Source organism: Vulpes lagopus, chromosome 9 (genome assembly GCF_018345385.1).
Source record: "Vulpes lagopus strain Blue_001 chromosome 9, ASM1834538v1, whole genome shotgun sequence".
NCBI lineage: Eukaryota > Metazoa > Chordata > Mammalia > Carnivora > Canidae > Vulpes > Vulpes lagopus.
The window spans coordinates 74,716,174-74,742,491 of record NC_054832.1 but is presented as its reverse complement, the minus strand read 5'-3'; the positions used below and the strand labels follow the sequence as shown (position 1 = coordinate 74,742,491).

General features: G+C 38.1%; 1 protein-coding gene across 1 annotated transcript in view; it reads left to right on the top strand.

Moving 5' to 3' along the window:
* Positions 1–12,483: 12,483 nt before the first annotated feature.
* Positions 12,484–26,318, top strand: part of RGS20 (regulator of G protein signaling 20) — an 84,035-nt gene continuing 70,200 nt past the window's right edge. Inside the window, exon 1 of the mRNA XM_041768426.1 lies at positions 12,484–12,705. Within this exon, the coding sequence (XP_041624360.1) occupies positions 12,541–12,705 (165 nt within the window). The 5' untranslated portion in view covers positions 12,484–12,540. The remainder of the gene's footprint in view (positions 12,706–26,318) is intronic.

The following is a 26,318-nucleotide window of genomic DNA, read 5'->3' as shown; positions in this document are numbered from 1 at the left end:
ATTATATTACAAAGCTGTAGTGATCAAGACAGTATGGTACTGGAACAAAAATAGACAATTCAATGGACAGAGTAGAAAACCCAGAAATGAACTCACAACTATATGGTCAATTAATCTTCAACAAAACCAGAAAGAATATCCAATAGAAAAAAAAGACAGTCTCTTCAAAATTGATGTTGGGAAAACTGGACAGCAATATGCAAAAGAATGAAACTAGACCACTTTCTAAGCCTGTACACAAAAATAATCTCAAAATGGGTTAAATCCATAAAAATCCTAGAAGAGAGCACAGCAGTGATGTCTCTGACATCAGCCGCAGCAACATTTTTCTAGATAGGTCTCCTGAGGCAAGGGAAATAAAAGCAAAAATAAACTATTGGGACTACCTCAGAATAAAAACCTGCACAGTGAAGGAAACAATCAACAAAAGTAAAAGGCAACCTACGGAATGGGAGAAGATATTTGCAAATGACATATCCAAGGAAGTGTTAGTATCCAAAACCTATAAAGAACTCATCAAACTCAACATCCAAAAACAAATATTCTAATTACAAGTTGGGTGGAAAAAAAATAAAAAATAAAAGTTGGGTGGAAGACATGAATAGCCATTTCTCTAAAGAAGACATCTTCAACAGACACATGAAAATATGCTCAACATCACTCATCATCATGGAAATATAAATCAAAACTACAGTGAGATATCACTTCACACCTGTCAGAATGGCTAAAATTAACAACACAAAACAACAGGTGTTGGCTAGAATGTGGAGAAAGGGGAGCTCTCATGCACTGTTGGTGGGAATGCAAACTGATGCAGCCACTGTGGAAAACAATATGGAGTTTCCTCAAAAAGTTCAAAATAGAACTACCCTACAATCCAGCAATCATACTACTGGGTATTTACCCAAAAAATACAAAAATACTAATTCAAAGGGATACATGTACCCAAATGTTTCTAGCAGCATTATTTACAATGGCCAAGATAGGGAAGGAACCCAAGTGTCCATTCACAGATGAATGGATAAAGAAGATGTGATAGATAGATAGATAGATAGATAGATAGATAGATAGATAGATAGATAGATGATTGATAGGTAGGTAGGTAGGTAGGTAGATGATAGATAGATGATAGATAGATAGATAGATAGATAGATAGATAGATAGATAGATGATAGATAGATGATAGATAGATAGATAGATAGATAGATAGATAGATAGATAGATAGATAGATAGATGATAGATAGATAATAGACAACAGAATATTATTCAGCCATGAAATCTTGCCATTTGCAACAACACAGATGGAGCCAGAAAGTATAATGCTAACCAAAATAAGTCAGAGAAAGACAAACACTGTATGATTTCAGTCATATATGGAATTTAAGAAAACAAATGAGCAAGGGCAAAAAAAAAAAAAAAGAGTGAGAGAGAAAGATAAATGAAGAAGCAGGCTCTTAATTCTGGAGAACAAACTGATGATTTCCAGATGGGAAATGGGCAGAGGGGAGGAGTGAAATAGGTGATGGGGATTAAGGACAGTAGGCGTTGTAAGGACCACCGGGTGTTGTATGGAACTGTTGAATCACTATATTGTACACCTGAAACTAATATAACACTGTGTGTTAATTATACTGGAATTTATATAGATAGATTATAGATAGATAAGATAGATATTTTAAATAGCTAAATACCAGTAAAAATATGGCCCTCCTTTGGTCCTCCTCCAACATCCTGAGTTTTCTCCTGTCATCATTATCTTAATTCCACATTTATAGGGAAACTAGTTTCCACTATCGAGATATAAAATATAGATCTCAGTGCCTCTGATATTGGAAGAAATCCTCTTGCAATTCATGTCATGGTGGGTATCTAAAGGACAAAGATTGGATGTGGAGTTCTGGAATTTAAACAATGTAGTATTATAAATCATGAAATATTGTAAATCATTATAAATAAAAAATTTCTGAGAAAAATAAGGATTTGAACTATACATCTGATAAAACAAATACCAAAATCTTCCCTTTTATCACTTTTGTTAATAGCTTAGTTATGGGATGTGGGTTGCTATGTGAACAAAGGTAAAATAGGACAAAATTGAAATGTATTCTATACTGTGCCCAGAGTTTCATGTACAATATCCACATAAAGCTTCTTTCTGTAAGTCAGTTTGAAAGCAAGACAACTTATTCCCTCCTAATGCCTGCTGGTATCAAAAAGTTAGCAAAATATATTTGAGCAAAACTTATCTCTATTTTCTGAAGGCAGTCCTGGAAGTCTAACTACAGGAGACCTGTTGTTGCCTGCCAGTCACATGGACATGTTCAGTTTGAAATTTATATGAAATACCTAGGTGGAAATGTCAAGGAATCACTTAAATCAGTTTTCTAGATTTCAGGATGGCGTCTGGGCTGGAGATATCATGTGGATATCATCAGTGTGGAGGACAACATTCCAGGCTTGAGAATGGATGCAGTCAGCCAAGAGTAGGAAGTGAAGGAGGCCAAGGGCAGAGTCCTAAAGACATACTATTTATGGATCAAGAAGAGGAAAAAGAATAATGAAAAGAAAAAGTTTCCAGATAGATTGGGGGGGTGGAATCTATGGAAGACTGACAACATTAAGAGGACAGAAGTTTCAAAACAGAGGGAATGGCTTACCATGTCAGATGCTACAGGCAGGTCATGTGAACAAGGACAGAAAAAGGACCAAAATATCCCCTTCCTAGGATGTGACTTCTGGCATTGGTGACAGAAATCTCAAGACAGGCTGAAGTATATTCACAGTTTTATAGAACTCTTTAAAAGCTGAAATTAACAGTCTTTATACATGATCAAAGAGCCACTCATTTAACTTGCCTGGTATGATTATATTCCAATACCCAATCTTTTATTTTTTTTAATTTTTTTTTATTTATTTATTTATGATAGTCACACAGAGAGAGAGAGAGAGAGAGGAGCAGAGACACAGGCAGAGGGAGAAGCAGGCTCCATGCACCGGGAGTCTGACGTGGGATTCGATCCCGGGTCTCCAGGATCGCGCCCTGGGCCAAAGGCAGGCGCCAAACCGCTGCGCCACCCAGGGGTCCCCAATACCCAATCTTTTAACTTCTCTTATATATTTCAAGGAGCTATCTGGACTATTCGCTTCCTAAAATTTTATGAAGATGACTTCTCACTATCACCAATTAAATGTATTTATTCATCAGCCAGGTTTCAAAGCAAACCAAGTAGAGAAATCAAGAATTTTTTTCAATTTATTCATGCAGAATTTCTTCCCTGAGGCACTCAGATAAACTGGGTTTTCACTCACCCACCCCAACACATGTTTCCTCATTATTTTGTTAGCTCTGATGCTGAAAAGGGGTCCAGGGCTCAGGGCCAATGCATGTCTTCATCTTCAAAATACTTTTTAAATATCATACTTCAGGATATCACAAAAATAAATGTTAAATGTCATTTTACAAAAAGGTGTTTAATGTCTTTGGTAGATCTAGGAATTATTCAAAGTGCAGCATATGCCGTATGTATATTTTTGGTCAGAATAGAGAAAATAATAAACAGAACGCTCACAGCAGGTGAGAGTACCATGGGGAATTTTCATATTTCAATGAATTAACCAAAAATTAAACTTGACAAAAATCAAGTAATTCAATTTGAAATATTTTGATTATAATAAAATGTCTTCTATTAATACATGTAAACAAAGGATATAAGAAGCTGTCATTTTTACAAATAGTTGAAAACACTAGTTTTATTCATTGTAAAGCTGTGAGGAGATAGAAAGAAGTTTTATTCTATCATAACTTTCTTATAGGGATCCCTGGGTGGCGCAGCGGCTTGGTGCCTGCCTTTGGCCCAGGGCGCAATCCTGGAGACCCGGGATCGTATCCCACGTCGGGCTCCCGGTGCATGGAGCCTGCTTCTCCCTCTGCCTATGTCTCTGCCTCTCTCTCTCTCTCTCTCTGTGACTATCATAAATAAAAATTTCAAAAAACTTTCTTATATATTGAGTCTGAAAATATCTAAGTTTCATATCAATATGTCAAGAGTACGGATGCTAAGAAGAAATTAAAAAGAATAATTTAAAAATTGAATTTATTTTTATTCTGGGGGAATGTTAAAAACTCAGACATAACAAGTTAAGCCACTGGTACAGAATTGATTTGTGTAGCTATTGTTATGGGCTGAATTGTGTTTTTCCCCTCAAAGTTCATATGATGAAGTCCCAATCCCCAGGACCTCAAAGCATGACTGTATTTGGAGTTACAGTCTTTAAAAAGGTGATTAAGGTAAAATGGGGCCTTTGGAGTGCGTCCCACTACAATATAACTGGTGTCCTTCTAAAAAGAAGAGATTAGGACATAAACATTAGTGAAGAATACGTACCACCTCCCTATTGCCCGGGAGAACAAAATCCAGACTTCCTGGTCTAGCATTAAGTGCTCCCTGCAATATGGACCCAATGCCATTACTTGCCTTGGGGTCTAATCCAACTATGATCACAAGCTTATTAGACCAGATGAGTTTTGTGTCCTCTCCTTCACTCCACCTCTTTCCCCATACCAGGAATGCCCTGTTGGCTGTCCTGTGCTGATCACCCATACCCATCAATCGAGGCCCAGCCCGTGTTATAGCCCTACCTATAACACTATCTGTATAACACCTTCTGTATCATTCAGCTGCTGCTTAGTCTCATACTTAAGTGCTAAAAGTTTTAAGTCGGATTCCATACTGACTTTTAATAGCTTTTTCTCCAAATACACTTTCCTTTAAAACAGAAAATTATTAAACCTAAATTTCTACAGACTCTATCTACACTGTCAATGCTTCCTTCCCTGGTAATTTTCCCCTTTTTAATCACTTCCAGTACTTCCAGACCTTGTGCTCCCAATGGAAAGCGGGGGATAATATTGTTGTCTCCAAGATGGCAAAATGGTCCTTAAGGTTAAGAAAACCGTAGACATTACAATGGTCTGTGACCCATAATAACATATCTGCCAAAATTTTCTTGGTATTTAACTTGTTAGGGAGAAACTAAACTCACTTTAAATTTTAGTTAAATTCTTTTTTCTCCTCTGGATTGGGCAAAAACGAAGTAAATGTTGAGAAACACTGCTTCAGACTAAGAAAAGGATTTCTCACTATATCAGTTTCCCAGGACTAGTGTACCAAGTTATCACAAACTTGAGTACTAAAAAAAAAAAAAAAAAAACCTCCAGAAGTTTCAGAAATTTATTCTTTTCTGTTCTGGAGGCCAAAAGTCTAAAATCCAGGTGTCAGCAGGACTGTGCTCCCTCCCAAGTCTGTAGGGTAGAATCCAATCTTTGCCTCTTGCAGCTTCCAGTGCCTGCTACATCCCAATCTCCACCTTCACCTCCCCGCGTTATGAGGACCTTGTCACTGGATTTAGGGCCCACCTAGATAACTGAAGATGATCTCCTCATCTCAAGATCCTTAATTACATCTGCAAAGACCTTTTCTAAATAAGGAAACATCTACAAATTCCTAGGATTTAATGTGGACATATCTTTTAGAGACCACCAATCAGTTACTACCCTGAAAAATACAGATCCTAATTATAAGGAGGCATAGGGTAGGAAACAGCACAGCCAAGTGTTGCCTGGATGGCTGCCTGAAACCCCAATTTGTTAAGAGCACGTGGTCAGCCAGTTGGTCCTCAACGGTTCGTAATGTAATAGGCTATTGTAAAAGGAAGGCCATTCGACCCAGATGGCTGTAATGCCGGGGTAGCCTACATAAGCAAGCCAAAAAAAACCTAAGCCAGAGTCGATGCCTGTAAATGCATTTGCATCCCAGAAGACAAAATTTAAGAGCAACCAAAAACAGCCAACTAGGTTTTCTGAAATGAGGCACCTGCTTAAGCTGTGGCCAATCAAATCATTTCCTTGCTTTGCTTCTGCATCCATCCACTCTGTTAAATCCTTTTCCCTAACTCCTCTTCGCAGAGTGCGCCTAACTACTCTCAGTTTGGCACTGCCTGATGTGAATCCATGTCTGCTCAAACAAACTCTTCAGCTTGTCTTTTCAAAGTTTTGTGTTAGAAACAGGACCCCCAGGAAGACTTTGATGGGTCTCAGGGAGCATTTGGGCACAGGCACCCGCCGAGCACTCTGTGCCCACGTCTTTCTTTGAGGGTGCAGAAAGTTCCTCTCAGATGTGAGCTCTGCAGCTTTTGCACTGTGAGCTCTCCAGCTTTATTTGAGCATTTCTTTTTTTCCAGACTGAGTCCAGAGTTGGTGCTAGTCTGACTTAAACTGGTCTGGGTCCATTGTGGGGCCTCCAGTAGGTAAAATTCTGTTTTAAATGGAAAAAGGGAGAGAGCAAAACAAAATGGGTTCCTCTAAGCCCAGAGTCTGGGACTCCTCCATCTAGGATTTTGTCTGAGTATATATAGAAAAATTATGAGTCCAGAACCTGTTTGTCTGAACAAGTGGATGAAATCTACCAAAGATAATCTTGAATAACATTGGCCACACTGGGAACTTTTAATGTAGATAAGTTTATCCATTTATAAGGCGCCCTAAAGACCAAAAAAAAGGGGGGGGTACCAAACTTCCCAAAAATAATAGAATACATCTTTCAGTTGGTATGCAGAAGGTCCTAAGAGACTAAATGAATTTAAAATGGCCTCTTTAAAAATTTCTTTACAGAAAGCAAATGAAGGGATGCCTGGGTGGTTCAGTGGTTGAGCATCTGCCTTTGGCTCAGGGCATGATTCCAGTCTAGGGATCGAGTCCCAATTCGGGCTCCCTGCAAGGAGCCTGCTTCTCCCTCTGTCTGTGTCTCTGCCTCTCTCTGTGAGTCTCTCACGAATAAACAAAATCTTTAAAAACAAAACAAAAAGCAAATGAAAAGATCATTAAGTCTCTACAAATATTAGTAAAAAGGCTTTAAGCAACAGAGCAAGTAATCTTAACTTATTCCAACTGCCAGAAACACAATTCCGATCCAACAGTTCTTTTAGAAACTAGCAAGTTTTGTATTATACTTGCCTCATGACTACAATTTAAAAAGTGTCTTCTGTATATTTATTTGTGTCTATACATGTGTTATATATAAATGTGCAATTTTTCTATTTAGATGGTAATTTTAACGTTAAATTTTAACAAAATTTGTAAAAGAACTCTATTTAATTGGCTTAAAGAAAAATATTTACATAAATTAAGTATTCTCTCAGAAATATCGAAACTAACCCAAATGTAGTTCAAGTTCACATGATCTTTGATAATCTCTGATATATAAAAGCTAGTCTAAGTTTGGTTGGTTTAATTAAAACACTCATGCTTTCAGAGTTATCAACATTAAATATAATGCAGACATACAACTTCAATTCTACCTAGGTTTACTAGTCAAATAAGCTGATATTATGGCTGTCACAAAATATTTCAGCAATCAAAATAACTTGAGATGATCACTAGCTATTTGAAATCTTGTGAATTTTTCAGGAGTAATCTAAAAATAATTGTTAGGAACAAGTGCACTGAATAGATATAAGTAAAAGTTTATAAATGGACTTTTCAATAATAATTACGTTTTATGTTCTATCTACTTAAAAGTTGTCTTTCAAGAGTCTTAAAAACATGCTTGTAGCCCTCAGCAGGACATCAGATGGTCTTATCTGAGCTGGGAGAAAGAGAAACAAGATGAACAAGGAGATGAATAACAAAAACCTTCCACAAACTGACATCAATAACCTATAAGTTTCACAGTGAAACAACTTAACCCTGATAGTGACCAAGGGTGGCACTAATACCAATTTTTTGGCCAATCCATCATATATGAGAAAATAACCAAAAGGGGGAATTGTTAAAGTAATTAACCTGGGGGCCATTAGACTGAGCTGCCTCTAATGCCTTGGTAGACTGTGTGACCCAGAGTCAATTCTTGTAAATGCACTTGTACTGTAGACAATGACACTAGACAGTCACAGCCACCTAGACTTTCCCAAATTAGTCAACCTACTAAGCTGTAGGCCATCAAATAACTTCCTTGCTCTGCTTCCACATCTGTTCTTTACAAGCCTTTTCACAAGCTCCTGTCAAGCACTTTCACTTTGGTGCTGCCTGGTTCAAATTGATATTAACTCAAATAAACTCTTGAAAAATGTTAATAATCCTCAGTTTATCTTTCAATGTTATGAAATGAATGTTTGTGTTTCCCTCAAAATCCAGGTGTTGAAGCCCTAACCCCCCCCCCCCATTGTGATGGTATTTGAAAATGGGGCCTTCAGGAGGTAATTAGGGTTAGGTGGGCTCCAGATTTGCTATTTAGAAATGACACAAGGGGGACGCCTGGATGGCTCAGTGGTTGAGCATCTGCCTTCGGCTCAGGCGTGATCCCTGTGTCCTGGGATCATGTCCTGCATTGGGCTTCCTACAGGGAGCCTTCTCCCTCTGCCTATGTCTGTCTCTGCCTCTCTCTCTCTGTTTGCCTCATGAATAAATAAATAAAATCTTTACCAAAAAAAAATGACTCAAGGGAGGAGCACCTGGGTGGCTCGGTAAGTTAAGCATCTGCCTTCGGCTTAGATCATGATCCCGGATCCTGGGATCAAGCCCTGAGTTGGGCTCCCTGGCATTGGTCTCCCTGCTCAGCAGGGAGTTTGCTTCTCTCTCTGCCTCTGCTTCTACCCCCTGCTTGATCTCTCCCTCCCAAATAGATAAAATCTTTTTTAAAAATAACACAAGAGAAATAAGATAAAACTACATCAACAGAAGAAAAATAATACTAATAATTAATGTGTTCTTTAAATCAATATCCCATATGTTTAACTTTTTTTCACTAGAGTAGGATCATATTATATGTTTGAGAGAATATACCACCTAGAAGTGATCAGAAGTTGCAAAAAAAAAAAAGTGATCAGAAGTAGAAAAAAATACATAATTTCAAAGGAATTTCTTCAGCCTAAAACAGAAAATGTTATGAACATCATCATTTCCAATCTTTTCCTTCCAAATGTGGATTAAACTTACATTTGCCCATGGAGATAAAGGAGATCCAGCCAACAGAAATCTTATTCTAAAAGATGATTTCACATGACATACTTATTGCCCCTAGTAAACATTATGCTACCAGCCTACCTTCAGTTGGGTGGGGACTTTGAGAAGGTTTTGCTGCTCAGTGAATAAAATATTAATTTAATGGAAGAATGGTTTTTCCAATATCTTTCATACAGTAGACATTTGTAAGAAGCTGACTTACTTTGACCTGACAGTAACCCTGGGTATGGACACATGACATCTTTACAAAGTCCTCTAACCAACTATCCTAACAGCCTCTGCATTGGTACTACCAAAGTAGATCTAATATCACTAACAAAGGATTTCACTTATTTGTGATACCAGTGCCCTAAATTCCTGTGGCAACCAAGCTTTAGGATTTTCCAGGTCATGTCTATTATACTTGTCCACTGGCCCCATAATGACAATCTCCCACAATTTAAAAATATGGTCACTGTGGTAGCAGCTTCTAAAGTGGCTCTTAGTAATCCCACCTCCCAATGACTCTTGCCTTTCTCTGATCCTCTCTCCTTGAGTATGTGCTAGACCTACTGAGTTTCTTCTAAGGAACAGAATACAGCAAAGGGAAAAGGACTGTCACTTCTGAGCTGAGGTTACAAAAGACCATGACTTTCATCTTACTTGCATTCTGTTGCGTCGTTCTCACTTGTTCACACAGATGAAGCAAGCTGCCAGGTGGTAAACTGCCCCACGGAGAGCCTGGTATGGCAGGAACTGAGGGCAGACTCTAGTCACCAACCAGTAAGGAACGGGGCCCTTAGTCCACTTGCATTTGAGGAACTAAATCCTGGCAACAGCTATGTGAGTGAGCCTAGAAGTGACTCCTTCCCCAGTTGAGCCTTGAGATGACTACAGCTCCAGCTGGCACCTTGACTCAGCAGTGGTTTTTGAGACAGAGGATCTGCAGCCAGCTCCTGTTACAGTCAGATAATAAATGTTATCTTAAACCGCTAAGTTGTAGAATACTTGTTATGCAACAATAAATAACTAATACAGTCACGGCAGCCAAGGTAATAATAATAACAGCAAACATGTAGCAAGAGTTTATTATGTGTTGAGCACCCCAATAAGCTCTTCATCTATGCTGCAGGTGAAAGGAAACAGATCGAGCTAACTTAAGCAAATAGTAATAATATTCTCAAAATAACATTTTTTATTCCTAAGGAAGTTATTAAACCATATAAATGAAGAGTCTAAGATTAGCTCTTCAGGGACAGTGAATTGCTCAAATGATGTTAGGAATCGGTCTGTCTATTCTGGTTCTCAGTGAGCTTATTTCATTCTTAAGCAAGTTCTGTGCAAGTACTGGCAAAGATACACACCAACGGGACCAGGCTTATATTTTACTAGTTAGTAACCTCAATGGAAAACAAAATTGCTGGATATTATGGTATCTATGTTGAACATTTTGAGGAACTGCCAAACTGTTTTCCAAAATGGTTGCAACAACATTTTACATTTCCACGGGTAACGTCTGAGAGTCCTGGTTTCTCCACATACTAACATTTATCATTGTCTGTTTTTTTTTTTGCCAACCTATTGAGTGTAAAATCATTGTGATTTTGACTTGCTTTTGCCTAATGGCTAATGATGTCGAGCATCTTTTCATGGGCTTATTGACCATTTATGTATTTTCTTTGGAGAAATATTTATCTAGACACATCACCCATTTTCAGTTAAATTTTATTTTGTTTTGTTTTGTTTCAGTTGTAAGAACTCTTTACATATTCTGGATACAATTCCTTTATTGTGTATATATGATTTGCAATATTTTCTATTTTGTAGGTTATCTTTTCACTTTCTTTCTGAGGTTCTTTGAAAATCAAAGTTTTTCATTTTGCTGAAGTCCAGTTTACCTGTTTTTTCTTTTGTCCTTTGTGCTTTTGGTATTGTATGTAAGAAGGCTTTGCTTAATCCAAGGTCACAAAGATTTACCCCTACATTTTCTTGTAGCAGTTTTATAGTTTCAGCTCTTACCTATAAGTCTATGATTCATTTTGAGTTCATTTTTTCTGTGGTGTGAGGCAGAAGTTCAACTTAATCTGTCTGCCTGTAGTTATCCAGTTGTTCCAACACTATTTGTTGAAAAGACAATTCTTTCCTCTGTTGAGTTATTTTGGCACCTTGTCAAAAATCAATTGACCATAAATGTATGGATCTATTTATGGACTCTCTATTCTGTTGATCTATAGGTCTATTTTTATGCGAGTACCACACTATTAATTACTGTGGCTTTATAATTAATTTTTTTTATTTATTCATGAGAGAGAGGCAGAGACACAGAGGGAGAAGCAGGCTCCCTGTGGAGAACCTGATGCAGGACTCGATCCTGGAACCCTGGAATCACAACCTAAGCCAAAGGCAGACGCTCAACCACTGAGCCACCCAAGCATCCCCTTATAATAAGTTTTAAAATTGAGAAATGTGAATCCTCCAACTTTGTTCTCCTTTTTATGAGATCCTCCAACTTTGTTCTCCTTTTTATGAGATTGTTTTGGATATTCTGGGTCCCTTACAGTTCCATATGAATTTTACAATCAATCTATCAATTTCTCACAAAAAAAAAAAAAGAATAAAAAGAAAAGGAAGCTGAAAGAAACGGAAAAAAAAGAAGCTGAAATGTTGATAGGGACTGTGACTGTGTTTGTTTTGCATACCAATTCTGGAGGCCCGGGGTCATTTTACAAAAGGAAATTTCTCCAGTTCATAACCCAAGTAATATACATCTGGGGTCTTACCCCTGTGCACCAGACCCAGCAATGGTTTCTTGAACATTAGATATTCCTTGAGAGAAAGATATTATGTTCTACTCTTTGCACTCTGTGTAATAATCTTTATTTATAGGGCACTTTACAAATGTGAAGCACGATATTCGAAGCCAACTTTTGGTTTAATCACTAGATGACAAGTTACTTCGTAAGAAAAATCATTTTAATCCTACATGATATCAATTTAGGTATAATAATCCTTGGGCTTAAGTTTGGGTGTGAGTTTAGCAAATATTTCTAACCGCAAAGCTAACTGCTGCTAAAATGACCTTTTAAGAAAACTACATAGATTAGGCAGACCATCTGCCTCTCAATTGCGTGGTCCAAGTTGATCCAATACTAGTCCCTATCGCACACGACTAATGCAGAATTTCGCAAAACAATCTATTCCCTTTATCATTATATCCTAAGCAATATATCACTTACACCATTTCTTTCCATTTTGATTTAGGAATTAAATTTGAATTAGGAACACATTGCTGCCTGCAGAGGGCAGTCATAACATATCTAGACATTCAACACCAGAAGCTCTACCTGGAATAGAACACTAGTGGATAAACTGCTGATCCCCAAAACAGATAATCCTGTTGCTTCAGATAGTGAAGCAGGGAGATCCCCAGCTGGCTGAGAGATGGCACAGCATCCACCAGGCGAAGAGAAGTAGACTGGATCCTGGGCTAGTGCTGTTAAAATCAGGCTGCAGGACTCATTTAGAACTTTATTGTAAAAACATGCCCAGTCTTCCCCAAGACAACCAAGAGTGCCTCCAGGAACATTTCTCCAGGCCATCTGTGTGGAAGCAATTTCTGCCCCTGCGTAGGGCAGAGGGATATAAAGCAAACATTCACCAAACCATGGAAAGTGAAGGTAGCACCAACGTTGTGCATGATATCAAGGTAAGACAATCTCCACAACCCCTGATCCTTTCTTGACAAGGAAAATTTTTATCTGGAAAGAATATAAAACCATAAGCAAGCTTTCATACTATTGCTCTATCTTACTAATAGTTTATCAAAATGTTTTCAAGCTAACCCCAAGAGAAAAACTAGAACTTTTATAATAATTACCAGATCTGTCCAGTTTTCTCCAACCTAAATAGCTTCCCTTTACGAAGACAAATGCTTATTTATTGTTTGTTTGTTTGTTTGTTTCAGGAGGGGTAATGTTTTTTAAAAAAGGAAATCTAGCCATAGATTTTTATGACTGTTGATATTTTGTGGCTATTGTAGCTTGGATATTTTTCTCTGAAATAAACTTTATTTCTCGTACAGTATTGAAAGAAAAACTATAGACTGCTTTCTACAAAAATTGCTCAAGAAAAAATTGATAAAATAATACAGGAACATAAGAACATTAAGAAGCTAAGGGATATTTTTCCTGAATTTCCTGAATTCAGGATAATTTCCTGAATATCTATCACATAGATATTTAGTTTTCTATGGTGAATTTTTTAAGCATGAATTTCTATCAATAGGTAACATTATTTCCCCAAAGAGTGGCAATTTGCCTGCTCAGTGTTGTGTGTATCTTTGCAGTTTAAGTCTGTAAATCCTCTTAACTATGAATAGAACCATCTCTTAAAAGGTTATTCAGAGAAAGGGGGATGGGCCTATGTTACTGCCTACAAATAATCAGAGCTCAGAATTAAATGCTGCAATCATACTACAGCAAACCTAACCAAATACTTTAACACCAAAAAACTGCTCCGTCCTTGTGCCATGGCTCATATCCTGACAATAATCATGATTTATTATTGGATATCTTATTTTAACCAATTGGCACAGGAAGAAGAAAAATGTAGAAATGTACTGACCTTCACTTTTGACCTTTCAGACAGATGTGAACAAATAATATGTGGTATTCACAGCTCCTATTATCACCTGAGCACTAGGTTTTTAGGAAGCTAAAATGAAATAGATATACTGGCTGGAAGTCCTTAGTTAATGGGCATCTAAACCTAAATGTAGGGAACCTATGCAAAAGAGATTTCTGAAAGGTAGAATTTGGAGGTTACTCTCCGGAAACAGCAACAACAACTTAGGTATATTTTATGTGTGTGCACACATATAATTTCAAAGTTCTAACTGTATTGAGGGGTACTCTTTAAACAGAATAATAGGCAGATAAATTGGAAAAGTATTTATGAATCAGCAGTACATCTTCCCACAGCATCCTGGAATCAAATACACTTCCAGTACTGGACAATCCTACCTGTGATACTGACCTCATTCACCCAGATAAACAGGTTCCAGCCAGTACAGCAGCAGGTATGAGTAGTCAGGAGTGATCCAGTTGAGATGCTACTGGCCTTCCCACTCAGTTTTGCCTCCTCAAAAAATGTTGCATCTGAACATAGATACACATATAGGTGAACATGTCCCTCTTCTAGCATATATAAGGATGATAGAACTCAATCCATTTTAATTCTACAAATAGCATTGCATCCTTACTATGTGTAAAACCTGGGTTAGGTTTTGAGAAAGAAAAAGATATGCTCCTTCTCCTTGGCAGACTTACAATACATTGGAAAACAGACAAACATATCAACATTTATTAAGTTATCGTATTATCACCATGACTCATGTCAACAGTAGAGGATATCTATGTAACTACATTCTTTTGATCAGTAAGGCAGTAAAATGTTAGGGATGGCATATGACCAATATAGAGTAAGACAACTGAAAATTGCCTAATGAAAGAGTTAAAGAGATGAAATTTAAAGTAGACGTGAAATAATGTCTTAGAAATATGGAAAAGTGGGCAGCCCGGGTGGCTCAGTGATTTAGGGCTGCCTTCAGCCCAGGGCATGATCCTGGAGACCCAGGATCGAGTCCCACGTCAGGCTCCCTGCATGGAGCCTGCTTCTCCCTCTGCCTGTGTCTCTGCCTCTCTCTCTCTCTGTGTCTCTCATGAATAAATAAATAAAATCTTTTAAAAAAAAGAAATATGGAAAAGTAGACAGGGAGAGCATGGGATGGAATGTGTTTAGATGTCTAGAGGCCAGTGATAAAACCTTCAAAAATCTTCAACCTAAGCCTCATACATTATACAGAAATTAATTCAAAATGCATCATGGACTTATAAAATGTACAACTGTAAGTAAAACTATAAAACTTTTAGGGGGAAAATTTGTTAATCATTGTGATTAAGGCTAATCAGAGTTCTTGGGCATCAAAAGTATAGTCCATAAAGGAAAAATTAAAAAGTTGAATCTCAGAATATAAAAAAATAAGCATTTGCTCTGCCAAAACCTGTTAAGAGGATAAAAAGACAAACTACAGACTTTGAGAGAATATTTTCAAACCCCATAACTGACAAAGCCCTCACATTTAGAATATATAAAGACTTCACAAAGCTCAAAAATAAAATAGCAAACAATCCAACTAGAATATGGGCAAAGAAATTGAACAGGCATTCCATCAAAGAGCATATACAAATGGCAAACAAACACATGAAAAGATAGTCAACATCATAGTCATTAGGAAAACACAAACTAAAAACACAATAAAATATCACTACACACCTATCAGAATGGCTAAAATGAAAAGCAGTGAGGGGTGCCTGGGTGGCTCAGTTGGTTAAGCATCTGACTCTTGATCTCAGCTCAGGTCTTGCTTTATCTCAGGATTGTGAGTTGAGCCCAGAGTCGAGTCTACTAAAAAAAAATAATAAAGTGACAAAACCTAGTGCTGGCAATGAGTAAACTTGTGAAATTGAAATAAATGCTGTGGATCGTACCAATGTCAGTTTCCTGGTTTTGAAAATGGATAATAGTCATGCAGTTTCCATGAGGGAAACTGAGCAAAAGGTGCCTGGAACCACTCTGCCTATTCTCTCTTGGAACTTACTATGAAACTATAATTATTTCAAAATAAAAATTAAAAGAAAACAAAGACAGTTACACTGATGTACCAACACAGTGTTGCCTGCATTTATTGCTGTGGTTCTTCCAGTTCTTTTCATTTGGATCCTTAACCACTTGGATTGGGTCAGTAGCACTAGTGTCATTAGACCCGTTTTAGAGATGGGAAAACAAGTTTTGAAATACTGTTGGTTATGTGTGTGAAGTCATCTGATTTGAACCTAGGGTTTTGGGGCACTGATTTTATTACTAATTCAATAGCTTCTGATAGCGATTTAGAAAGTAAGCTATAATTTCATAGGCTTGATGCCAGACTTCTTAATAGTGTTTTGTAGCTTAAGTGTTAATAGTGTTTTGTGCATTCAGCCCAAAGTACACCAACATGGACCACTAATTTACTACAAAATAAATTAATACCCCCATCCACATAATCACACACCTATCTCCAGCAGAATTTTTTTTCTGCATCAGGATTTTTGCTTCCTTTAATTCAGGGCATGGAATGCAGGTAGGGGGCAGGGGACCCTCTAGGCCAACCATTCTTCCTAAGTGATAGACATGAGAAAGAGAGAAAGCATTAAAGCCACAGTGGCAAGAAGTCAAATCCATCTATTGACATAGATTTATATGTATATGTGTCAATGCATTCTTCTTCAGTAACAAACATGGTCAGAGCTTAGACAAGAAAGTTGTTTCCATAAAATCTTTTTTTTTTTAACCCAGAGATCAAGAGTCGCATTCTCTACGGACTGAGCCAGCCAGACCCCTCCACAAAATTATTTTTCATACCATTCCAACATCAATGCATCTCTAAGAACACAGGCTTCTAAGTGCCCTCCTGTTCCAGACGTGTAATCCCTTGAGCAGCTGATCAAAGCACTTGTTTTGAGACGTTATACACTAAAAGGAGAAAAACAAATGTCAGGGCCCCAAAAGGTAGCTACAAAGACAATGGAGCTTTGTGTGATGAAAAAGATACAGAAAAGAAGAAAAAAAGTCTTCGTAAAAAGGAATTATGCTTCTGATATCCAATACTTTAACATTAATGTATTCAGAAGACAAAATCAGTTTGTCCTGCCTCCATTTGTGAAAGAGTAAGCCCAGTAAGAAGGATAAAATTGGTTCTTTTTTTTTTTTTTTTTTTTTTTGAAGGCCCTCTGTAAAGAATTCGGTAGTAATTAGTTTAACATTTGAGATGTTCACATAAACCTTTTCAGAAAAAGTTTCATTTGGAAGCCTGTTGTGATTATATCTTCCATAGTTAGCATGCAAATGTTAATTGGCAATCCTCCAGTAACTCCTGTAGGATGTTCTAGATGAGGCAAAGGAGTATAGCTATCTTTATTATTGTTGTTGTTGTTCATTTCTTTTGTTTTAAGTTTCACACATGAGTGAAATCATATGGCATCTGTCTTTCTCTGACTGACTTATTGCACTTAGCATAATACTTCTTAACTTTCAGGATACTGTGGCATGGCCATGGAATCCTACAAGGGCGGTACATTACCACTTAGTGTAAAACCCACATAGTGCTTCTCTTCTCACCTTATAATTCTCTGAAGCACTAAATAACTGAAGACAATTGATTTATGACAAGAGAGCTATGAAGAAAAAACTCTATGTCCCAAGAATTATTTATACCAAGTGTCACTGCAGCCCCATGTCTACATCACTCCCGGGAGAGCCTGCCTACTTAGCCAGCGTGCTTTCTGCCACTACTGATGGCTTTGGCTGTAGGTTGGTGTTGACTGTGCTACCATGGCATACTCCTGTAGAAAACAGAAGTATTTTAATAATATATATCTGTGTTATATTCATTGTAATATTCAAGCAGGTGTTGCATTTTGGAAATTACTGAAATGTTACTAAAAAAAAGAAAAGTTAATGGAGTTAAGACATTCAGTCATTGATTTAAAAGGGGAGGGAGGGAGGAAGACTTTAACAGCAGACCAGATGCCACAAAAATTAAAATAATCAAAATAAGAAATATCAAAATAGAATAATATATTTGAGAAAGTCAGTCACAACACAGGGGAGAAAGATAAAGAAATTAAAATTATGAAGGCATAGTATAAGGAGGTCATATCTTGAAAAATTCATTTTAGGGACAGATAAAGGAAATAGATATAAAGTGGGATCTGAGTACATTACTCAGCAATAATCAAGTTTTCTTTAAATATAATTTTATATTCCTGATGTAATAAAGATTTCAAACAATAATCTAAGAAGACATATTCTATTACAAGCAAACTTAATGAAAATAGAACTAAGCTTAGAAATATCCTCATAGAATGTTCAAATTTCAAAAATTAAAACATTTCAGTAAATATCCAGAAAAAAATAAGATTACATATAAGGAAACAAGAAGGTCCTTCACCTTATAATTCTCTGAAGCACTAAATAGCTGAAAACAATTGATATATAGCAAGAGCTTTGAAGAAAATAACTTTATGTCCCAAGAATTATTCATAAGCAAGTGTCACTCATGCCCTCACTCAAGAGAAAGACATTTTAAGATATTCAAGTATACAGATTATGACACAGCCACACTTCCTGTGTAAGTCACATGAAAATATGTTTCAAAGCAATGAAAAATGTGGAAGTCACAGTTAGGAAGGATCAATGGTAATTATTGAAAGAGTTGCTTGGATGGAGATATTAGATGTAAAAAAGTGACTGCAAAATGTGATTATTCTTTAAAAGTTTGGTTATATTACAAAAAGAAAGGAGAAATGAATGAGGGAAGAAGCTTACAGCTCCAGATTAAATTCACAGACACAAAGAAAGGAAGGGAGAGGAGGAGAAACAATGGGTTCTACCCCTCATGTCTGGTAAAAGGAAGTCAGAAGAGACTGTGGTTTTTATGATTTCCTTTTTTTTTTTTTCTTTTAAGTCCCAAAGAGGCAAACAGGAATGTCTTCAGAAGAAATTACATATGACCTCTGACTTCCTTTAAAATAACAGGAGAAGTGGGGAGAAGGGGGGGGTGTGAAATGAAGCAGAATTGGCAATATGTTGATACTGAGTAATGGATATGAAAATTCATGAGTATATTTGCCCTGGGTATTTTTTTATTTGAAAGTTAACGTAATAATTTTTTTTTTCAATCTCAAAGACTGGGGATTCAAATTAAACAGCAAATAGACATATAAATACAATTTTCCATATACCTATTTATATCACAATGGGAGCTATTAGCACATACTTCAGACATTCAGACATTCACTGGATAGCACAACTCATCTTGAACTTCCAGAAAAATCTTTTAAAATGGCAAAAGATCCTTAAAACTAATAATAATAAATAAGTAAAAATGAGAAATAAACAAAAATGGCAAAAGATCTTGTCTGGAAGAATTAAAAACATATCGTTAAAGTCCGAGTTGGCTTCATTATATAGCTTGGGCTTTTTTTTCACAAATCTTAGAATGCTCAGATTTTATTTTATTTTTTTTCAAGATTTTATTTATTTATTCATGAGAGACACACAGAGAGGCAGAGACACAGGCAGAGGGAGAAGCAGGCTCCCTGTGGAGCCCAATGTGGGACTCCATCCCAGAACCCCGGGATCAGGACCTGAGCCACAGGCAGACACTCAACCGCTGAGCCACCCAGACATCCCAAATGCTCAGATTTTAAATTAATATTTAGGAAAAAATATACCTTGTCTCATTTCCTCTATTCAAAAGATCTCATAAAATCATGTTGGCTTTCCTGTCAAAATCAAGCCAGCCTTGGGGCGCCTGGCTGGCTCAGTCAAAAGAGCAGGTGACTCTTGATCTCTCAGGGTTGTGGGTTCAAGCCCCACATTGGGTGTAGAGATTACTACAATATAAATAAATAAATAAACTTAAAAAAAAAAAAAAAGAATCAAGCCAGCCTTCACAAAACAATAAAACCACTGCAAATACCTTAGGAAATTTACATTAAAGTTTTGCCTTGTTGCAAGGTAAAGCTGTAGATGAACTTTACTGGGAACCTTTGGTAGTAAACTTGTTGCTACAGCTTCTGTATGAACCATGTATTTCCATTCCTTAGGTAAAAGCAATTCAGGTTAAACTTGTGTTATGTGGGGTGGGAATTTATTTTAGAAACTTCCATAGAATGGTTTCATAGTTACTGCATTTAAAATGACTGAAAAAAGAAATTTTAAAATGAAGCACATATGCTGACAGATAATATTTAGTTTAAACCCTGCAGTGACTATTGGAATATATTTCAAATATTCAAGAATGAAGTCCAAATTGCAGACTATGATTTAATTTGATATCAGTGATGTAACCAAGTATGTTTTTCCCTAAGAATATATTGTACTTACAAAATTTTGAATTCTCAGCACTAAAAATTGTAAGTATTCATTTTCGAGTGATAGAGCATTCCAAGGACTTTTATTTGAAGTAAGATTAAAATATCATAAGCATAGTCTCAACACATCTGGGTAACTGCCTTTTCAAACTATGTATGACCAACCAGAAGATAAAAGGAAAATCAGGAAGCCGGGAGCCTGGCAGCTCAGGAACCTGAGCCTGGAAGTCTGTGGAAGGTGCTAGAAAGACAGCTCAGCACCAAAAAGCAGACTCCCATCATTGCATCTCCATGGTCTCATTTCCAATTCCCAGGAGAGAGAATCTGGCCCAGTATGGGTCTGGTATCTACCCCTGGATCAATCAATCAGTCCTGGCCCTGAGAGACAATCCTAGAGGAGCTCACCAGCACATTTGGAGTGACTACAACTTTGAACCAGTATATGGCCTCCCAAAGTGACACTGGAAAGAGATAGTGCTAATTTAGATGTTTTAGGTCTGGCATTTTTGTATCTATCACTCACAAGCCTTACAGTCATATTTCAGAGATAAATCCACACATCTCCCCCATTTATCCCCTATTTAGCAAAGGTCTGTGGGTGGGCCCCACAGCAACTGAAATCTAGTCACCAGACAAACCCCCGCCTCCACCAGACACGGTAGACTGTGAGCTTTTTGTGTGACCCTCTGTGCTCCCTCAAATCAGTGCGGGTCATCTAGTAACCCAGACACACTGTTACATAAATATTTTTACATATAAGCTATCATTAAAGGTTGTTCAAGGTTGTGTAAGAAAGTTGAGCAGAAATGACCAAATGGAATGAATAAAACATTACTAGAAAGAAATGATCAAAGCGTTTGATATTACCAATTTCACACCACATTTCTCCATTCTGTAATAAATCTGCTCTCTCTGCTTCTACAGGTTAGACTAACTCCATTTATTTAAGACTTTCATCTGTGACCATTTGTTCAGAGTGTTCTGGAGGGCATGTTTTTTGAAGTTTTCATTTGAGGAGAGAGCTTTACTACTACCATCAACATCATCCAAGGAGAACAGTCACTTACTTATATAGACACTTTTGTTACAGAAAAAATCCTGCTGGTTTGAAAAATAAGCATTTGATTAGCAAATAAAATCCCACTACTATTGCTTCCTTTTTTCTTCTCTTTAAAAATACCGTCAAACTGACTATTTTTAACAACTTGCTGGTGTCATTAAGGTCAATAAGGATATGAGGGACAGAGCACAGAAAGTCTCCCAGGCACCACGTCCATTAGCCTGAGCCAGCCTGGGAGATCAGAGAAGTTTGTCACCCTCGCTCTTTCCCCTACCCCTCACCTTAGCCTCTTTCCCCAGGCATCCCCGAGGCACCTCAGTGTCTCATTCTTGCCTGGTTTCTCCCATTAGAAAAAACATAAAATTCAAATTCATTTGCACTTAGATGTAAATGAATTAATAGACTGTTCCTACTCACGAAATCTACGTGGAATGGTAATATTAGATCTAAAGGATGAACTTGAAATAGTGTAATTTGAGGCATAAAGAAGCTGAGCAGAAGAGAAACCCCCTTTGAGGCTATTTCTGGCCCCTCCTCAGAAGCCACACTCCAGCCTGGTCCAAATCCCAGCCGGATCTGGCACTGGCTTCTGCGGCTGATTACAGAGAAGCTGAGACATTCCTGGCATCCTCCCTGCACTTTCAAAACCTCCTTTTTTTTCTGTGCAGTCTTAGCCACAGACCAGGTTATAACTCTGCTTGGCTCATCCATCAGAAATGAGCTGGTTTTTAGATACACGAAATCACAAAAGAGGGAGAAGAAATGAATTCCTTTGGATTTTAGAAAATCGGGGCAGCAGAGAGCTCATGAGATTTCCAAATTCCTTCTGAGTCAAGACTCAGCACTCAGCTGTACCCTCGTAGCACACAGCCCTTCACCACATGCCCAGGTGCAAATACCATTTTGAGGAGCCCAAGAGCAAGTTGGGCTCTTGGGTCTTGATATTTCCTAAAAGCAAGACCCAAGGGAGTGAAAGAACAGCATACACTGACATCTGGTGGACATGACAGCATTGCAGGATCTCAAACTAGTAAAATGAGGTTCAGTTTTAACTAATAAGCCTGACTACTTACTTAAAGACATCCTTTATCCTAGCTGAAGAAGTTCAGTCATGTGCATTTTTATGGTGTACGCAGGTACAAACCAGGCAGTGTGATGACATGAAATCAATGTCTTTGTACTGGCAAGAACTGATTTTTTAATTCAGGTCCAAGTAGGGTTTAATTCTCTTTGTCTGGTTTTATCATCTATAAAATCAAGACAATAATACCTCTCGTGAATAATTCTATTTTTTTAATCAGATGCTTTGACTTTTAAAAAACAGTCTGCACCCACGGGTCCAGGCTTCCTATTGGTCCTACACTGCTCTCCTGGGGAACCCATGCTTCCCCCACAACAGTTCATCTAATTATTCCCATCTGTGGGAATTATTCCCTTCTATGTGGAAGCCTCTCACATACTGGGCACCTGCTAAGAACCCAATCAATACTGATTTGCCAATTGATTAGTACGTATTATTATCCGACATTGTTCCCACCACAGGGGTGAAATACTGAGTTTTCTCGACCTCTTTAAGCCAAGGGCATTGTTAGAATCTTTTCTCAGCCAAAGGTCTTAAGTGCCATGAAATTAATGATAGTTATGGATCCTGACTGGTCTCAAAACATGTAATTTCAGGTCAGTGCCAGCTTCCAGCTTCCTCAAGAAAAATACCTCTTTTAAAATGCAAAGCAAAGCAAAGCAATCCAATTCAGTGGAGTCCAACTCCAAAGAAATGAGTGAGAGCTAACAAGTTCTCCGGGCAGCCAGGCCAGAGGAGAGAGAAAGCCTTAGGACAGGGCCCTGTGCAGCCTGAGTGAGGCTCACACAAAGCCTGGTTTATTAGAAACCACTGGAAAAGCTACAAAGCCCATGCAGCCTTCCTGAGCCCGCTCACAAATTTCCACTTTGGACGGAACAATGTCTTCCCTTGTTCTTGCCATCTTGCTTATTGATTTTTGTACTCCACCAGTGTGAAATTGGTGGATCCGGCGTGGGACCATGGGGACAAATGGAGGGCAGGCTCCTCGAGTGAGACCTGTCCATGTCCCCCTTTGCATCATACCTTCTCCGAACAGCCATTTTAATAAACCTCATGCCCTGAAGGCTTGCACATGGAATTGTGGCAGCTTCTACTCTGCTGTCTCTGGTCTATCGATTGCAATTTAAGAAGAATTGAGATATGTTGTTTAGAAGTTAAAAATCAAAAAAAAAAAATAAAAATAAAACAAAGAAGTTAAAAATCATATCTTTTAAAAAATCTTTTTATTAAGGGGCACCTGGGTGGCTCAGTTGGTTAACTGTCTGCCTTCAGCTCAGGTCATGATCCCGAGGTCCTGAGATAGAGCCCTGAGTTGGGCTCCCTGCTCAGCAAGGAGCTGCTTCTCCCTCTATGCCTCCTCCCTACCCCGTTCATGCGCTCTCTCTCAAATAGATAAATAAAATCTCTTTTAAAAATTATTTTATTAAACAAATGTCAAAATATACTTAAAAGCAGAAAAATAGCATAGTAAATAATAGCATAATAGAACCCTATGTACATATTACCCAGCTTCAACAATTATCAACCCCAGATCATGTCATATCTAAGTTCGTTCATTTAACAAATATTGATTGAACACGAATTATGTCTCAGTACTGCTTTTGGTTTTTTGAGACACAGGTCTCATATAAGGGCAAAGTCCTGACTCTCACAAACTATCACAATTCAGAGCAGGAAATGTTGTGACAAGAGAAAATATGCGAGCAGCTAACCCAACCTGAGAGAGCTTCCTGGAGGAACCGGCACCTAAACTGAGACTTGAAGGTCAATAAGAGACTCCCCTGGGTGAGAAGAGGAAGAGCAGATTAGGAATGGGTAATGATTCAGCAGAAGGGAAATTTATACAAAGAACCAGGAATGAACATGTACAAGGGAATTTTAGGAACTGAGAAAACAATATAATTGGAGCTTTGAATACAAGGTAATAGGGAGAAAGAAAAGTAAGTAAAAGTAGAGATCAAATCACAGAAGGTCTATATGCGGTATTAGGGCCCATAAAGAAATGCGGAGCCAGTGAATGGCTAGAGGGAGGGGAGCAACATGCTCACATTTGCCTTTTAGAAAGATTCTCCTTCAGCGGGGTAGAGAACAGGGTAGAATGGGCTGAGGCACTGTGCAGGCTCCAATGTGGAAACCGTTTAGGAGGAATGCGGTAATTTAATTAAGGAAGCTGGAGAAGGCGCAGTGGGGATGTTGATGAGTGCTTGCTTGGGAGTCACGCTGGCTCCAGAGCTCCCTCTGGGTTCTGCTCTGCTTCTCTGCTCTAAGGTACAGGGCTCGTGTGTGCATGTGCATGTGCATGTGCGCGTGTAAGTGTGTGCATGTGTGCGCACATTCGCATGTGGTGGGGAGGGAGCCCCAGGAAAGGACAATGGAAAGGGATTATGTGTCAGAGAATGGGCCCCGCACTGAACCCAGAAATCAGCTCCTTTAGAAGTCCCGAGGCTGTCTTCACTAAATCCCTCTGCAGAAAAGGAAACTGCAGCCCAGGTGAGCACTTATCCAAAGTCACAGGGGACACAGCTGGTAGGGCCTCCATCTCCTGACTCTGCCCTTCCCCCATCTACAGCTTTTCCCCTGCTCTGTTCTCTTGCCAACCTTCTTCCCTCTTCCCCACTAGGCACCCCAGGGGACCAACAGAGCCCAGGGAAAATGTTAAGATTCAAATGGCAGCAGTGCTGGAAACTTTTGTATACAGATAACCTAAGAAAAAGAAGACTTTTGATTATGTGAGCAGCCCCATCCCCTGCATTTCTCACATTTGCACTTTTCAAGCTTCTGTTTGCTCCCACCAGCTCTTCGGATTTTGATGACACAGTTTTTCATTTCTCGTAGTTACTGACATTAATCCTTGAAAAGCCTTAGGGTGAAATATCACAATATGAACTCTTGTTGACCTGTTCTATATCTTCTTAAGAGAAACTGAATAAGAACTGAAAAATAAATGTATGATTTACAATTATATTAGACTCTGCCAATCATTGTGCAAAGCTTGGCTGCACGAAGATTAGCAGCTTCCTTGAAAATAAATAAATAATTAAATAGGAACTTTATAAATTATACAGAGTTTTGACTATATTGTATTTCATTTCAGAGTAACAATATTCTGCACTCTGTGGATTTAACCTAACCAAAGGTGTCCGACATCATGTGAGGCAGATTCTCCTACAGCCTTCACTTTGATGTATTTTCTTTACTATCTAAAATGTTAGGGGCCTCTCTGTTAGGGCTTAAAATACTGTTCTCTAGTTTTAAGTAAATCAGATTATTAAGAAGGTTATTGTCCTTTTAGGACCTCAAAGAAGTAACTGTATTGTTGAGGAAAGTAGAGAATTAGCAGCCATGTGATAAACTGACCCAGCACCTATAGAGTTGAAGTCAGTAATTCAATCTCCAATGGCGGTTTGGAAGCAAGCTAGTCATGGAATTTTCATTGCTTGCTGGATATGAGAAGGAGGGGAAATTGGAATTTTGGTCTGAGAGAAATAATGTCAAAGGCACTTAAAGAACAGTTAGCAACCATCGAGGCATTCAGAGATATGCATCAACAATATCACTGTCCTTGATTACTGTTACTGTTAATCCTAGTTACTAACATCAGTAAATAATGAGCACATCTCCTGGATGTGGGTCAAGAAGCACTACGGCAGGAAGCACTGATCAGTGGCCCAGTTCTGTTCCTTGCCAGCCCTAACAGAAATCATTGGAGCTCACTGGTCTGTAGCCTCCTCACCAAATAGCTTTAAGGAAGGAGTGGTGAGGGACACCTGGGTGGCTCAGTGGTTTAGTGTCTGCCTTTGGCTCAGGGCATGATCCCAGGGTCCTGGGATCCAATTCTGCATTAGGTTCCTTGCAAGGAGCCTGCTTCTCCCTCTGCCTGTGTCTCAGCCTCATTCTCTGTATCTCTCATGAATAAATAAATAAAACCTTAAAAAAAAAAAAAGGAAAGGGGTGGTGAGTGCATGCAGTTGAGAATATTTTCTAAGTGCTTGCACATCGGGGTAAAATATGTCCTAAAATATGATAAAATAATATGTAAAATACAATGAGGATTCTGTTAGAGTACTGATTACTATTCCTCAGGAATAGCTTGCTTGAATATATATATTATATATATATAATTTTATATATGTTTTATGTATATATAACTATATTTTATTTCATTGTGAGCATCTATGATTTTTTAAAATATGGTAGTTTTG